Here is a 15525-nt window from a genome sequence, read left to right as displayed (position 1 = left end):
TGTAACAGTGCAGCAGTTTTGAAAGCAGCCGCAGCAGAGTTCCTTGTATATCCGGTAGTTTGCAGGTAGCAACAAAAGTGTCACGGTAGCTCAGGTGATTAATGAACCTGCTGGACGCGACATCTGAGTTTTGCCTAGTGGCAGTTTTGAATCGTCTAAGGCAGCGCAGGGCGTTGACACGCCTGCTGCGAACGACGCGTGCCATGCAGATCACTGAACAGTATTTTATGTGCGTAGCTTCGTGGGCTGCTGCTTTTGTCAGTGGGATTCTTTCGATGCTGAGCAGCTCATAAATTACAATCGTAATCTAGCACAGTGAGCTATTGAGTGTCATCAAATAGCTGCATGCACACTACATGGCACAGGTTAAAAATGTATGTTTTCCCCCCAATTCTTAGCATAGTCTGATGCACGCTTTTCACCTGCTTGCCGCTGAGAGGGATGGGCGACAGAGAAGAGCCTAGATCTGAAAGCGCTCAGAAGAAGCGGTGCAAAGCTCTGACTAAGAACTCTCTGAAGGACACCCTGGTCCCTATTCCATTTCCTACCGCGTCGAAAAATTCTCTGGAAGCGTATTGATGATAAAAAGATCAAAGGGTGACTCTAGGAAAAGCCGGAAAAAGGGGACAAGCCAAAGGACGTCTTCAGACTCTGATGTTGAATAAAGACATCGCCTAAAATGCATCAAAGAACAAGCATTTGCAAGGCCAGCGATTAGAGTCTTTTATTTTTCGAAGCGCTTTTACATTGGCTGGTGACTTTAGTGTTTACTTTGGTGGATGTGTGAATCAGCTTAAGAGTGGATGAAGGAATGGATGGGTGAGTGAGTGAGGGTATTATGGTCTGAATATGCTGACTCAGTTTTAAATGTCTTCCATCCGTGCATGCATTGGAGTCCTGCCCTGAATATTAATTTTGTGAGTGTACCCGAATTAATGGGTTCAGTGCATGCAGGAATTAGTGGAGGAGTGAATGAATACTGCAGTGAATACGTTAGTACAGGAAGGAAGGAGTGATCGTACATAAGTGAATGAGTGCAGCCTTCGAATGATTCAAGAAATAATAAGAAAGTGAACTAAAGTGAATGTGTGTTACTGTTTATGAATGTGGAACTGGGTTCAGGAATTAATTATTTAGTGTACAAGAGTAAATGATGCAGTAGTGAATGTGTACACAGAGGAATGCATGAATGTATAGGACTGAATTAGTGCAGCAGTGAACGAGCGAGTCGAGCAATGAATGCTTGAGTGTCCAGGAGTGAATTAATGGAATAGTGAATACATGGAAAAATGAGGGAGTGACTGTTGTACTGAAGGCATGAATATAAAAAATAGTGAAGGATTGCAGCAACGAATGAGTCACTAAAGGAATATATGAATGAATGCATGAGTCGAGAAAGATATGAATGAATGAGTGTAGTGGTGAGTAAATGACTGCATCAGAGTGCATACTACAGTAAGTGGAATTTGAAGTAATGAGTGCTGGCAGCAAAGAGTGAGTGCAGAATTGATGGGATTCTGAAAATAATACTTCTGACCATGGCTATTGAAAGAAAAATAAATGCAAAGGAGATGCAGTAAATCAACAAATAAAAAGATGAACAACTTTGTATTCCAAGGTGCAGAGCAAATCTAGGAGAGTAAAGGGAGAGAGGACTCTGCCTCTCGGAGCTACAATTAATAATACAAATGACACATGTTCGCACAGAGCCATTTAAAAAAATTTTGGTGCACTGTTCAGAACAACATTTATAGCCCATTTCTTTTTTTTAATCTAATACCAGACCTCTTGATGCCCCAAAAAATGAAAATTCATGTTAAACTTTCAGAAACAGTGGCTCAGAAAGCATACACTGCAGCCACATAGTACGGAATAAAAACTTGAAGTGTTGATCATAAGGGTAAAGATAAAGGGCCCCCTGCTACTAATAGGAAGTTCCTCTAGGCAGGGAAATAATACACAGGGCAAATTCCTAGGGCAACTTCAACCTAAATATCACAATAAACCATAACAGTTCTAATGCAAGGAGAGACAAAGACAAAAATATGTATATCTAAAAGTACAAAAATAGTTATTTATTGATAATAGTATTTTCAATAGCCCATCATTAAAACTAAAACAAACCACATACACATCACATCCGTCTCATCATTCATACGCAACAGTCTTAATGTACACATGTACAGGTATGATCAACACGTGAAAATTCATAGGTCAAGGCATTCTATACATGTTCTGAAATGTTATATTCCCATCATAGTGTTTGTTCAAACATTTTCTATAGATGAGCCTTGTATACAGGCTTTTGGTTCATAGGTATGTATCTGTGTCGTAGAGTGGCTGCAACTCCCGGATGGTTTCTACGCACGTTTCGGAATAAAAATGCCTTCTTCAGGAAAAGCCACAGCAGATACAGGCACTATCATCTGGTACGGAGGCTGTCCACCCAGACGTTTAGCATAAAGAAGAAAGACGTCTCACTTGAGAAGGAGCATGGCCTGGTTTTCATTCAAGTAATCAAAAGCCACTTAGAGGAGGATTCTGCCGTGATTTGTATTTAAAGCTCGATAGCCCGTCACTTGACAGCTTCCATATTTTTTTCAGCTCTGAGATTCTTTGAGAGTTTCAAAACGATGTGTCTGGATCCGTACTCCTCGTGTGTTGAAGGTTTTTTTGTGCTTGAATGGATTTATTTAGTCTTGCAACAATAATCCATTGTAGGAAAGACATTGTAAGAAGTGACATTGTGGATGTTTAGCGGACAGGCGCATACTGTTCAATTACCACATATACAGAGTAATGCCAGATATTTATAACCACAAACAAATTCCCCTTTGCAATTGGTATTCTTGCTGCAACAGTGTAATCAAAGCACTGCACAGAGGATTTTCAACATTCTGTTCGGTGGAATCTGATACATTTCTCACTAATCCTGTTCCTCCGCCTTGTTTTTTCTATGTGTACACTGTTCTTGTTAGACAGTGCCCTCCTGCTGACTAAGAGAAATGACAGGAAGCAGGGAAGAAATAAAGGTACGGTAGAGAGATAAGTAAGATGAGAGATATAAGCTAAAGAGGCAAAGTAGAAGTAGCCAGAAAGAAACCTAAAGAGAGGAGGAACAAGGACGAATCAGGTAAAGAAAAAGATGTACACAGTAGGTAAGGTCGATAAAGCAAGAGAAACAGCAGTGGCCTAGGAATAGGGGGTGGGGAGGCGGTCAACCCTGGGCGGCACACATTTTTGGGGCGGTGGCCTTCCTCACTCTGCACTTACCTGCGGCATCGCCAGCACACACATCCCCCCCACTGCTCATACAAATGGCCGAAGGGTGGCGGCCGCAGGGACCGCCACAGGTGGCAACTACTCTAGCTACACCACTGAGAAACAGAGAAGGAAACAAAGAGTGAGGGGTTGGGGAGGATGAGGAGAGAGATAATGCAAAAAGAGGCATGAGTTAGATATAAAGGACAAGAGACACAAATGTGTACAGGCGAGTTAGTGAGAGGACTATAGATAATTGCAATATAAACAGTGAAGTGAGGCAGAGAGAAAGGTAGAATGGGGTGAAACTTGGAAATAAATTGTGAGGTGGAGTAGAGAGTTGAGGTAGAGAGATGTGAGATTGATACAGTGTTAGAGAGAGGTACAAAATGCGGTAGAATCAGAGGTTTGTTAGACTGAGGTAGAAAGAAAATGAGGTAGAGGAGAGGTAAAGAGGGTGTGCTGAAACAGAGACATGCACAGAGAGTGACGAGAGAAAGAGACAAATATTGTAATTATAGAAAAAGGAAAAGGAGGTAGAGTAAGGAAGGTAATTAGAAAAGCAGTAAGAGAGATGAGGTAAGGGGGAAAAGAGGTCTTCCTATAAGAGCAATCAGTCTGGCACATCACCTCCAGTGTCTTGGGGTTAACTTTTGAAGTTTTAAGCTTGAGAACAGAATGCATCTCATCTGTCTTTCTGACATGCAGCTGGCATCGTCCTCTTTCCTCAGGGATGCCTGCTCAACATACTGGGTGCATCACCTTCGCCATATCCTGCTATCTTCCTAAATGTCCTTCACGGGGCTCCAAGCAGAGCACAATTGGCCTCTGGATTTTTCCTCCATCATCTTTGGCTTGGGCTATGAGAATGCAAGTGTGCACTGTTAAACCTGCGCACGAGAGAACTCTCGATGGAAGTTTTACATTGATGTAGCCAATGTCGTTTCAGATAGTTTTTCCCATGCAGAGAAGAGCATATCTTTCCAGAGACTCTTGGGCAGGTGTTTCATATGCCTTTGACAGTAAGGCTGTAAAAGCGGGGGGGGGGGGGGGGAGGGGGCTGGCTGCCTCTCCTTAGCCTGGGATCAGGGCCGGACTGGCCGTAGCGGGCACCGGGCAATCCCCCGGTGCGCTGCATGGGTGGGGGCCGGTTTTGGGCCCCTGGGGGCCGTTTTTGTTACAGGGACGGTTTTGCAGCATAGCTGCAAAATCGGCCTTGTAACAAATCGGCTGAAAACTGACCCTGGCAAAGAGCTTGGCGGCATCCCCTATCCCCGGAGCACTTTGCCAGGGCCGGTTTTAGTTCCCAGTCCGGCCCTGCCTGGGATGAAGGGAGCACACCCAGTCTTCTTTCTTAGAGAGGAGGGCAGGACTCGGGCAGCAGGGCAGTCCTTCCTCTATAATGTCTAGGAGTGTACTGAAGAGTTGGTTTGACGGTCCAGTACTTATACCTGGTGCCAGCTTTGAAGTGTGAAAAATCTCTAGATATCTACTCACATCTGATTCTGGAATGCCCTTCCCTTCTCTGCCCCGGCTCCAAGGGGTCTGAGGTGACATTAGGCTGGTGTCATGTTCTCTGTAAGTATGCTGAAGCAGTTCCTTTGAAATGTAAGTAGGGCAGGGAACAACTCTACCCCACACATCTCGGCAGGGTGACCCCTCCTGCCAACACCTAGTCCCATTTTGTGTCACTGTCTGGGAGGAATACACAAGACCCCTTTTTTCCTGCATTGGAACAGAAATGAAGACTGATGTCTGAAATCAGTGGGACTAGGAACCTGACTAAATATATTAGCTATGTTTGTAGAGTACGCAAGAGTCAATCCTATGTTTCTGGAAGCATACAAAAAGTGATGAATGGAATGCTTGAATTAATCTCCGCACTGGTAATTCCTCAGGCCGCATCCCATTCCATTGTTATTTTGCACACCGTGACACCTCAGTCTGGCCCCAGCTATATGCAAATCAGTCTTGACCTTCCTCCAATGGAAAAAGTCCAACCCAAACTGCCAAACCGGGTCCTCCCTGAACCAGAAAACAAGCAAACCAGAACTGTTTTTTTTCAGCAAAAAATAGGCTATAGAGCAATCCTGAAAGCCAGATGATTATAAATCTTCCTCCGCTCAAGAGTCAAGCTCTTCTAGAACTTTCTCTCTTTTTCAACAGGGCAACAGCGAAACGATTTTCAGAGTGGGCTGGGAAGTTCTTCTGGGAGAGGTTGGAAAGCTCCGACATCCTACAGCAATGAAATACTTTGAGTCAAAAAAGGCTCTTGAAATGTACCCTTTGCTTGTCTGCCAGCCAGTGTAATCCTTTCTGTGTTGCAAAGACATGAACAAGCTTGCAAAGCGTTCGCACTATCCTGACGGTTATCGAGGTGCATCCATCCCATTTTTGGTTTACTGAGATTTTTACCATCACAATCCTCCTTCTGTGACTTTCATCTTCTACCACAATATTCCTGCTTGCCCTCAACGATCAGAAAACAGATGACTATCTTTCTGTGAGGTCTGAAAAGATAGCCCACCATTCTCTGTGGTAGTTCCCAGATGTCACAATTCACTTTCTTATATCATCTTTGGGAAACAAGATCACCGGAAGTGCAGGGCATAAATTAAGATGTTACGGTATTATGGCAACCAGGTCGTGCAATGTTCTCTCTGTCATAGCCAAGTAAACTCCCTTTGCTTTGCAACTCTTCGTAGACGGTGTCCAAATTTTCCATGGATTACGAAGACTTACTTAAATAGACAAACTAAGGGTATTTGCCTTCACAATGAAATCCCTTTTCTTTGTTTGTTGAATGTTCAAATAATCCTTGAGAGCTCATCATGATCACACTCCCTTAAAACCTGGCTTATCTTTCATCAATACGTTCTGTATATCTCCTCTTTCATAGTACTAATTCTAGTGCCACGATGCCTTTAAGTAGCTATGCACTATATACATTTGCATTGATTCATTCACACATAGTGAACAACTGCAATATTTAAGGACAATAAATATTTTCTCAACCATTAGAGCCGAAACACAAATGATCAAATATAACACAGCAAAAAGCATAGTGCAGAATATTTGTGAATTATACAAACTTTAGAAAAGTAATCACTTTCCATTTTATACAAATTCAGTAGTTTTTACTCATATAAACAATGTTTGCATGAGATGATATGCGTTTTAGTGCAGTTTTATCAACACTTGCAGTGTTACAATTCAAAAGTAAAAGTTTTGTTCTAGACTCAAAGTGCAGAGTTCTACAAATACTCCAGTACGTTTGACAATTTTGAATAGTACAATTGATGCTTGAAGGGTGCAAGTGACAGATGTTATAAAATGCCACTGACTGGTAACTCCTCCATTATTCTCTGTTTTGCAGCTACAGGTAGAGAAACACAAAGGAGAAATCCTAGGAGTCGTGATCGTGGAATCTGGATGGGGCTCTATTCTACCCACTGTAATCCTGGCAAACATGATGAACGGAGGGCCTGCAGCTCGCTCAGGGAAGCTGAGCATTGGAGACCAGATCATGTCCATCAACGGCACCAGTTTAGTTGGCCTTCCGCTTGCAACATGTCAAGGCATAATTAAGGTACAGACCAGCAGGTCAAACCAAAATGCTATGTAAAAGTGTGCATTTGTCATGGCACTTTGCCCTTTAAAAATCTAAAGTGTGCTCATCACTTCACAGTTACAGATTACTCCGAGATGGTTTTCAGTACAATGCCTGCGATGTAAATAGTCCGTTCAAAATTCGTACGAAGGAAAGTTCCTTCGGAAGATTATTTCTTTAAGTCATGCAGTTCCTGTTTAAGCTTTGTGTCTAGAACTTGCTCTTACTAGTGCCTATTCAATATCCCTGGCAAATGTTATTAGATGAGTTTATAACTGTTGCCGATGCCACTGACCTGTGGTGTGTTTCCAAGCTCAATCCACGGGATCGACGAGAATATCCCCACACTCCTACAGCCTGTCTATCAGTGAGAAGATTCTAAATACTCACACCTCTCAGAATGACTATCGGAGGTGTGGGGATCAGAAGCCAGGACAATACACCTCAAATCCCCCAGCTGCTTCCCTCTAATGGACCAGAGATGAGGAAAACCTACAGAGGAAACAAGAAGGGCAACATTAGGAGACTACCTCCCTTCCCATTTAATTCTAGATTACAAGAGTAGACTAAGAGTTGGCCCCGTAACAGACACACAGTCCCTTACCAGCTGGACACCTCCAGGGGCTTTGTAGGTTCCAACGATCAGCAGTGCAGACAGTGTAGATCCAAGATAGGTAGACGACAGCCTCAATGTAGAGAAAGGACAAAAATGCGGGCTCCAAAAAACGCTTTTACAGTTGCTAAACAGAGCTTATAATTAGGCACGTTGTATCCCCAAAACAAGAAGGGGGTTCACTGAAAGAGCGGGCAAGCCTTCTACTATTGCAAGGTAGAAGCTTACCCTATTTTGGATTAAACGTAAAAAGTAAAGGAATCACACACTGAGCTACAATAATGCGCAGTGTATATTTATCAATCAAACATAAAAGGGAACGCGCCACGCGAGTGTAGGTAAAGGTCATTAGTCACACAGAAAAATAAAAAGAAACGCGAACCGCGCGTGTAGGAAATTGCCGATAATATTGCTCGGCGGAGGCTGCAGGTTACAAAGTATCCTTGCACTCAAAACTCTTCAAACGCAGCCGCGTCTTACTCAGGGATACATTGTAGCCTTTAAATCTACCCGGGAGCACTAACGCGGCAGCGTCATGCGCAGAAAAACAAAGGTGCAGCCGCGAGTAAAGAAAAGGAAACGCCCGCGGAAACCCGGAACCGGGTGTGAGGAGAAGGAAAGGCGGGCTGTAAAAAAAAAAAGGTTATCTCGGTAGTTAGAGGGCAGGGTAAGATTGTGGCAAAAGGGAATGGAACTCAGGAGAGCTCCGAGTAGCGAGAGGCAATCACTTCAGGATTCCAAAAGCAATGGGCGGGGAGCCAGGTTCACTAAACCGAAAGCCAAGCAACAGCTCTTCGGTGAATCAAAGTATTTAAAGGAAGGGAGTGTCAATAAACTCCACCTTCGTTTGGGCCGCAAGGGACCTGCTCTAAAGTGTATTCTGTTACAAGGCAAGCACATAGTTTTCTCTACAACCCCAAGGGACTATGCAAGTGGCCTGATGTCTAACAATAACTTCTTACCTGCATCTTATGAGACTACTGAAAGCCGGAACCCTTTAATGAAAAAGCACAAAATGACACTTTTAATAATAATCTCAATGTTGCCCTTGCACAATTACAGTGTATGATTGACCACTTACAGACGTGGACACCTGCACAACTTAAATTGTTTCTAAAAAATGCTACAGTTGAATAAGTTATACTAGTGATATTACTCATTGTTTGTCTCTAGAAAGTTATAATTCTTACTCTGATAGTACATCCTTTTATGCAGAATCAAGGATAGGTAAAGTTTCCTCTGGAACATAGTTTTTGGCAATTTGTACTTAATTTAAGGCTAGACATTTTACCTCTAAATAATTTTAAGAGATATCAGTTCCGATAAACAAACCAAGACCGGGATGTATGACCTTTACACTGGTGGCTTAAGATAGTGAGCATGTATGCTTTTGTTGGAATGTGATAGTGGTGGAAACTAGAAATTAATACATAAAACCTTTGTGTTTAAAATATAAAATAGCTACAAATTATGAATTCATTGATTGGCAAAGTCACCTCCTAATGTACTAGTTTGTTAAAATCATTATTAGTTTTTTTAATTGTTTTGTGTAATTTAATAATTGCTATGGCTTGCATTGAGATTGTTCTTATTTAAACTTACTTCTTTTATTCGAAATAATGTATTATTGTAAATATTGTTGATCTCTGACGAGATCTAAATTAATAAAATTATTCTGATTCTGAACAATGACTACAAATATTTATGTTATTTATTGTATGTTATAATTCTTGTAAATGCATTGTTTATTGATACCACTTCAAGGTAAAATGAAGCAATAGAAAAATTATATTGTTGAACATAAGACAGAGCTAGAGACATATTAGGATCTGTGTCATTAAAACAGGAGTAAAGTAGAAATAAAAACATAAATACCACATTTCCTAATTACCGGTGATATTTAGCAATGATTCTGGTGGTACCTACTTAAGACCTATGTCTATGAAATTCACTATTTATCATCTGTATCTTCAAAGGGCTTCGTTCTGAGGACCCTGGAAATCCTGATGGGACCAATAACATAGTGACCAGCCTAATTAGTAAGGTCTGTTGGGGAATCATGGATCTAACCTTAAACTGTAGGGGAGAATGAGGCACTATCAGGTAAATCAAACACAGGATTATTGATTCCCTTGTAATTCCTCAGCAAATTCTCAGAGTATATACGGCCTGCAATAAATACGCACTCTTTTGCCAGCTGGTATCATTAAGTCTGGGGGTGCAGCAGTAACATACGCCATACTGGAGCACTCATAATGAGGCCCGGTGTGGTGCAGTGTCTAGTACTCCTTTATCAAGAGAGGTTCTAGTAATTTTGATATGATGCACATTCAGTAGCTGACTTCATTCTATGGAGGGCACTGAAATTATGTTTTGTGAATAAAAAAGAAAGTAGGTTGTAGAAGTAAAAGTTATTCAGACAGCGAGGTTCAGGAAAGTTCCTCTTGCCTTTGCATATTCTGACAATCTCACCAAATGCACAGCCCATGAATGATTCATGGATACACCTTGCTTGATGAACTGGTTCAGACGGTAGATCTATCTGTACGTTGAGCGCGCTACATAAGCCTGCCAGGTTGTTTTTTCTACTGTTCGTTGCTAAAGGTTCCGTGGCCAGTAATTTGGGGCATGAAGGTACGCACCATAACATATAAAGCAACACTAGAGGCATTCTGAAAGCATGCACATTTTACTGAAATCTGCAGTGCAGACACCTGAGTGTCTCCCTTAGCACCGTGGAAGATATCTTCGTGGTGTCAGCCGGAGTCCTTTGTGTTCTGCTCCATGTTAATGAATATCATTTTCTGTACATTAAGTGGAAAATCAAGATGATGAATCTAAATATAAATCTAGCCCTCACTTACCTTTGTGACAACAGGCAATCCTAAATGCCACACATTCTATTAAATTGTATCAATATTGTCTGGTACCAGCATGAGAATAATGTCACAAGGTGGGAACATATAGGTTTTTATCCTATTTAAAGTTGCATTTTCAACTTAAGTTATCTAACAAGAGAAAGTATGAGGCAGTTAAAATGCTCTGTCACTTACCTAACATATTTTGAGTGCCAGCGTCTATCTGAAATCACATATCTGGCCTGCCTCATCCAGAGTGAGTACCTGGGAAGGCTGGCCCTTTATCCTGTCCGTGGGAGGCATTAGTACAGACACCCCTACGCTCCCTTCAGTCCAGTCCAGTTTTTGAGAATCCATAATGAGTGCACCAAAGCCTTAAGAAGCAAACTGATCATGAGCTAGAATTCCAATGAAAAGTCTGCCAACTGATGACTTTAAATAACTATTTCGGCAAAGTCCATGTTACTATCCAGGAGCGCTCTTGCCAACAAATCTCTCTTACCACTACTAGTTATCTGCACCCAGTTACCAAGAGCGGTGTGACCACATTTGAAGTGATGTTGGTTATATTGGGGTTCTGTCCATAGAATGCCCTGTAACCTCAGTTGAGGAACCAATAATTGAACCATGCCTCAGCCCCTTAAATTGTGAAAAGGTGAAACCTCACTCTCCTACCTTGTGGATCTTCACAGAGATTTCTTGAAACCCCCGAAGTTTGTTCTATCAACAACCCTAGAAATCTCAGGGAAAATAAACTGTCATAAAAGGCTGTTGATCTTACTACCACTCCTTTTTCAGACTCATTCATTTGGCAGTATTGTCCACTGAGAGATTTGTAAAAACGATGACCCAGTCCATCAAACTATGTGTTTACATTTAACTTACGTATGTAAAGAGCTTTTCCTACCAGTTTAAAACTGCTTTTGGAATTTTACAAAGTTGGTTTTACACTCGGAAGAGAATATACTCTCATAAAGGTTTTCATGTCAGTACATCTACTCACAGGGGCTGGCTGTTGGGAGCGACTGGCATTCTAAGACTAGACTACCCATTGGTTTGTGTACACCTACCCAAAAAGACGCGCGTAGATATTCTCAAACTCATGTCCATCCCTTTTCATTGTGGAAATGGCCATAACTTTACACTTGACGAAGACAGGAGTAAATCCTTTTTATGAGCCACAAGGGGAAGCGAACACCACCAAAGTGGTGGAGATGTACAGAAAAAAAAAATTCACAATAAAAAATACTTTCTCCATTAAGAAAAAAAACATACCAAGTGCATTTTCGCATGTTTAGCAAATTTGTGCATGAGGAAATACATGCACACATATAGATCATGCAATATGGAATTACTAATTCTCCAATCAGAAAAGGCATTACAGAGACCAGTGATTAAACATCTTTATTATATATTATACACCACTAAAACAATAATTTTACTGAACTTATGGATGCAAGCACAACGGGCTCTGGCACGAGGCACTCAACATGTCATATGAGACTTCTCTGTGGATGTCTGTCTCAGAAGAAGTTGTACATTTTCACCAAAGTGAGGTTGGAGACCTTCTGGTGTCGATTTGCAACCTTTGTCATGAACAGGATATAAGTGTGAAAATCTTTTTGGGAATTGCTAAGTTTGAGTAGTTCATGCAGTCCAGAAAGGCTCACTCTGACTTCTACAGCGCTGGTTCTAACTGACAGACACTTCAATTTACATGCAAAATCCTAAAAAGGATTGTTAGATTGCACTTCTTTTAATACGTCTAATGTTCAGTGTCTTTCATCTGCTACCATATGGAAGCACAAGCTAGTTACATTTTTTTGTTACACCATCATAGATTGTTCATTTGTATAATTGTGTGTTATACTACTGTATTTTTATTTGATGGTTTGGTGGTGGCATTGGTCAAGGGTGGCGGACGCAGTGAGACAATAGAAGCATTTAAGCCCACCTTTGTTAACTAGTTCTTGGTCTGTATCGCATTTGTACTCATTGACTGAACACTCAGGTCACTTTTACAAGGGCCATATTATAAAATAACATAGCATGTGTATTTGTGAAGCGCACGTTCACCTCTAGGCATCTTGGTGCTGAATAACAGATGTTTATTGTTACCCATCTCAATGGTACTTACTTTATCGACCTCAGATGGATGACAGGCTGAGTGGACCCTCCAGAATTTGAGCCTGTGACCATGAGGTCGAACACAGGCCCCTGCAGTCCACTGAGCCACCCGAATCCCTTATTGACGTGTCTCAGTAGGTTTAGTAGTCTTTTGCTCATTCTTTACATTTTCTGAAAACTGTCGCCATAAAATAAACAAAAAGATTGCGAATAAAGAGGTCCAATTTGCAAGTACGTAACTATGAGCATTCCTCATTCATAACTATGCAAGTCATTGTTAATATTTGTTAATATTGCAGTCTGGTGGTTGGAACGTATGAAACACCGTAGTTGAACAGGACACCTTATTATCTGTAAAACTAATTGTTAAAACAATGATGTTTTTGCACATAATCTAATACCTTTAGATCAAAGTTATGAAGTCAAGTTCACGAGGAAACCTGGTAGGATAAGTGTTTGATATATTCTCATGAAGCTCACACAACACCTAAGCCTCTCTACTAAATGACCAAGATAGTTCAAGGTATATCCATGGTTCCTGTTGACACTTCTTATGGTTGCTTGGTTGACATCAGAGTTCAAACTTGCATAAAGTGCTGGTGGAGCTGAAACAACAAGCACCATTTTTATAATGTTCACTAGAGGCCATTGCAGAAATCTGAGAAATTCTGTTTCCTCAAGTGATGCGGGTCAAAGCGAGTATCGAAATACGTTTCCATGGCCTTGTGTTGCCATGGTGCATGATTTCATTAAAGCTATCTCAGAGTAATACAATAACTTTATGCACAAGAAGCTGCAGCCAAAATCTGGAACTAGGAACATGGTGACTGGATTCGTCTGCTTCAAGGTCTATATTTTTGTTATAGTCACTCTTTGCAGATGCTTGTCTAGTTTAAGACTATGAAATTGTATCCTCAGTGACACATTAAGCTGTTTGCTTTTGTAAGAGAGTGCTATGTAGAGGTATGGTCAAATGTAGTTTGACGCATAAGTCAGATTGATGGTTCTTATTTTTTTCAAAGTTTTGTGCCATTGTGACATCAGAATTGGGACAACTTTCACTTCCAAGCATGTTTCTGGTAATATCCCCAGCCGCAACTACTCCAGTTTATGAGGATCTTTTATCTGCTCTCACCAAGACACATTCTAAGATGTGCTGCATGAACAGCTTCTAAGTACTAAGGCCTTACAGGCATCTAATCCTCATTAGCACAGTAGTCCTAGTGCTCATGTTTCTAGGCGTGGATTGAAGAAGCTGTTAGCCATGCTCTGAGAGCAATCTTCAGTCCCGGAGGACCTCAGGTGAGCACAAAGCTCTTTAGCTGGCATGGAGGCTACATGTACATTAAAGAATATTCAAGGACGTGTGGTCTGCAGTTTGACATAAAATAGGACACTCTCTATTATGGATTGTTAGGATTTTTGACTGGGCTAGTTCCACCATACTTCCTGTAGGTACAGCTAAGCTAGTTCAGTTTTTGTCTTCTAAATCCCAGATGCCTTTTCTTGCCTGGCCAAGATAGCTACTGGGAATCTAGTCTCTCAAAGATTCCTTGTAGAGAGAAACGCTTGGCGCATGCGGCTGATCTGTGATCTTCATCCAGTGGATGAATATTAGCGAAGAGAACTGCTTTTAATGGAAATAGAAACTATTGCTTGGCACGTGCACATAGATCCCTCTTTGACATCATTCACATGTGGCCAGTGCTAGATTCCCACATGGCCAGTGCCATGTGACAGAAAGTGCTGTGAGTCACATTTCTAGATATTCTCCAAAGGTAATTTTAGACAAGAAATTGGGTTTTCAGGTGATGCCAAATAATCTCTGAATGCTTTCGCCTTACAGCTATCAGGACACAGGAGAAACAACCTGTCCGCTTAATCTCCCAGAGATTATTGCAAGCAAGAGCTCTCTGTTAGGTTCTGTGCTCACAAGCCAGAGCAGGTGCCACCGTGAGAACTGTGTCTGAGGTGGAACCTGGAACAAGTAAGTGAGAGGGTCAGTTGCTGGCTGCAGCTTGTCCTGTATCTTGCTTTCCTAATAAATACCTTTGGTTATTGCAACAAGCCTGGCTACCAGGACGTTTTACTATCCCAGTGAGGACACTCATGTATTCCACTAACTTTACAACGTGCTCATTAGTGACCCTTTAATTAACTTTGAATCCAGCATTTTACAAAAGACAAATCCTGGATTTCACCACACGAGCTTAAAAGGAAGAGACACTTGTTGTACAAGAGTTATAGCAGACAAGAGATCTTTCTGGGATGAGCACAGCTCCCCCAGCAAAAGAATCTTTAAAACGTGTCACTGCAAAATGACCTTCCATTAGTTAACATAAAGAATGCTGTGATGCGTTAACAAAATTCAGATCTACGCACACACCCGCGAAGGAAAAGAATACATTGCCATATGCTGCGTTTAAAAGTAGTTTTTGCATCTGCTGAATCTGTGCTCATTAAAGAGTGGTGTGATATGTGATGCTAATTTACAGCAGAAGGTGGTAAATATGTTGTTGAATGTGTGCTTGGAAGGTGTGATTTTGCTGTGGGATTAGATGCATTAAAGCAGGGAGTAAATGTAAACTTGTTTTGTTAAAGGACCACACCTTGATGCTGCCATCATACATTGGACCAAAGTCACGTTCAGGGAGATAAGCCTGTAGACCAATAACTGGATAATGTATTCATTTGAAGATTGCACTATAATAACATTTTTAATTAATCACTACAGATTTGTTGTGATTAAAGAGCGTGTGTTTCGTTCAAGGCGTGTTTTTCTGTCTGTCTGTGTTTTGCATAATATTTAATGCTATACGTCACTCTAGCTGGACCCAACTTCAAACAAATTATTGAAATGTATTAAGTCACAGTACTTTAAGGTGATTACCGTAATCTATTTACATAGATAGATATGTATATTTACATATATACATCTTATGGAGTGATAGCACACATAGGATTACTGATGAGGAACACACGCTGTCAGGAACATGCAAATATTCTGTAACAGAGAACTGCTGATCCAGGGGCCAGGACATAGGGCACAAAAAGCC

The 15525-nt window shown here is 41.3% G+C and overlaps 1 protein-coding gene across 3 annotated transcripts in view; it reads left to right on the top strand.

The window, feature by feature from the left end:
* Window positions 1–15525, top strand: part of APBA2 (amyloid beta precursor protein binding family A member 2) — a 1094297-nt gene that overhangs the window by 895660 nt on the left and 183112 nt on the right. For all 3 annotated transcript variants that reach the window (XM_085644084.1, XM_085644086.1, XM_085644085.1), the window contains one exon: window positions 6638–6850. In XM_085644084.1, coding sequence (XP_085500210.1) covers window positions 6638–6850 — 213 coding nt within the window. The remainder of the gene's footprint in view (window positions 1–6637; window positions 6851–15525) is intronic.

This window comes from Triturus cristatus, chromosome 3_1 (assembly GCF_964204655.1).
Source record: "Triturus cristatus chromosome 3_1, aTriCri1.1, whole genome shotgun sequence".
NCBI classification, from domain to species: domain Eukaryota; kingdom Metazoa; phylum Chordata; class Amphibia; order Caudata; family Salamandridae; genus Triturus; species Triturus cristatus.
This window is presented reverse-complemented; position numbering and strand designations above follow the sequence as displayed.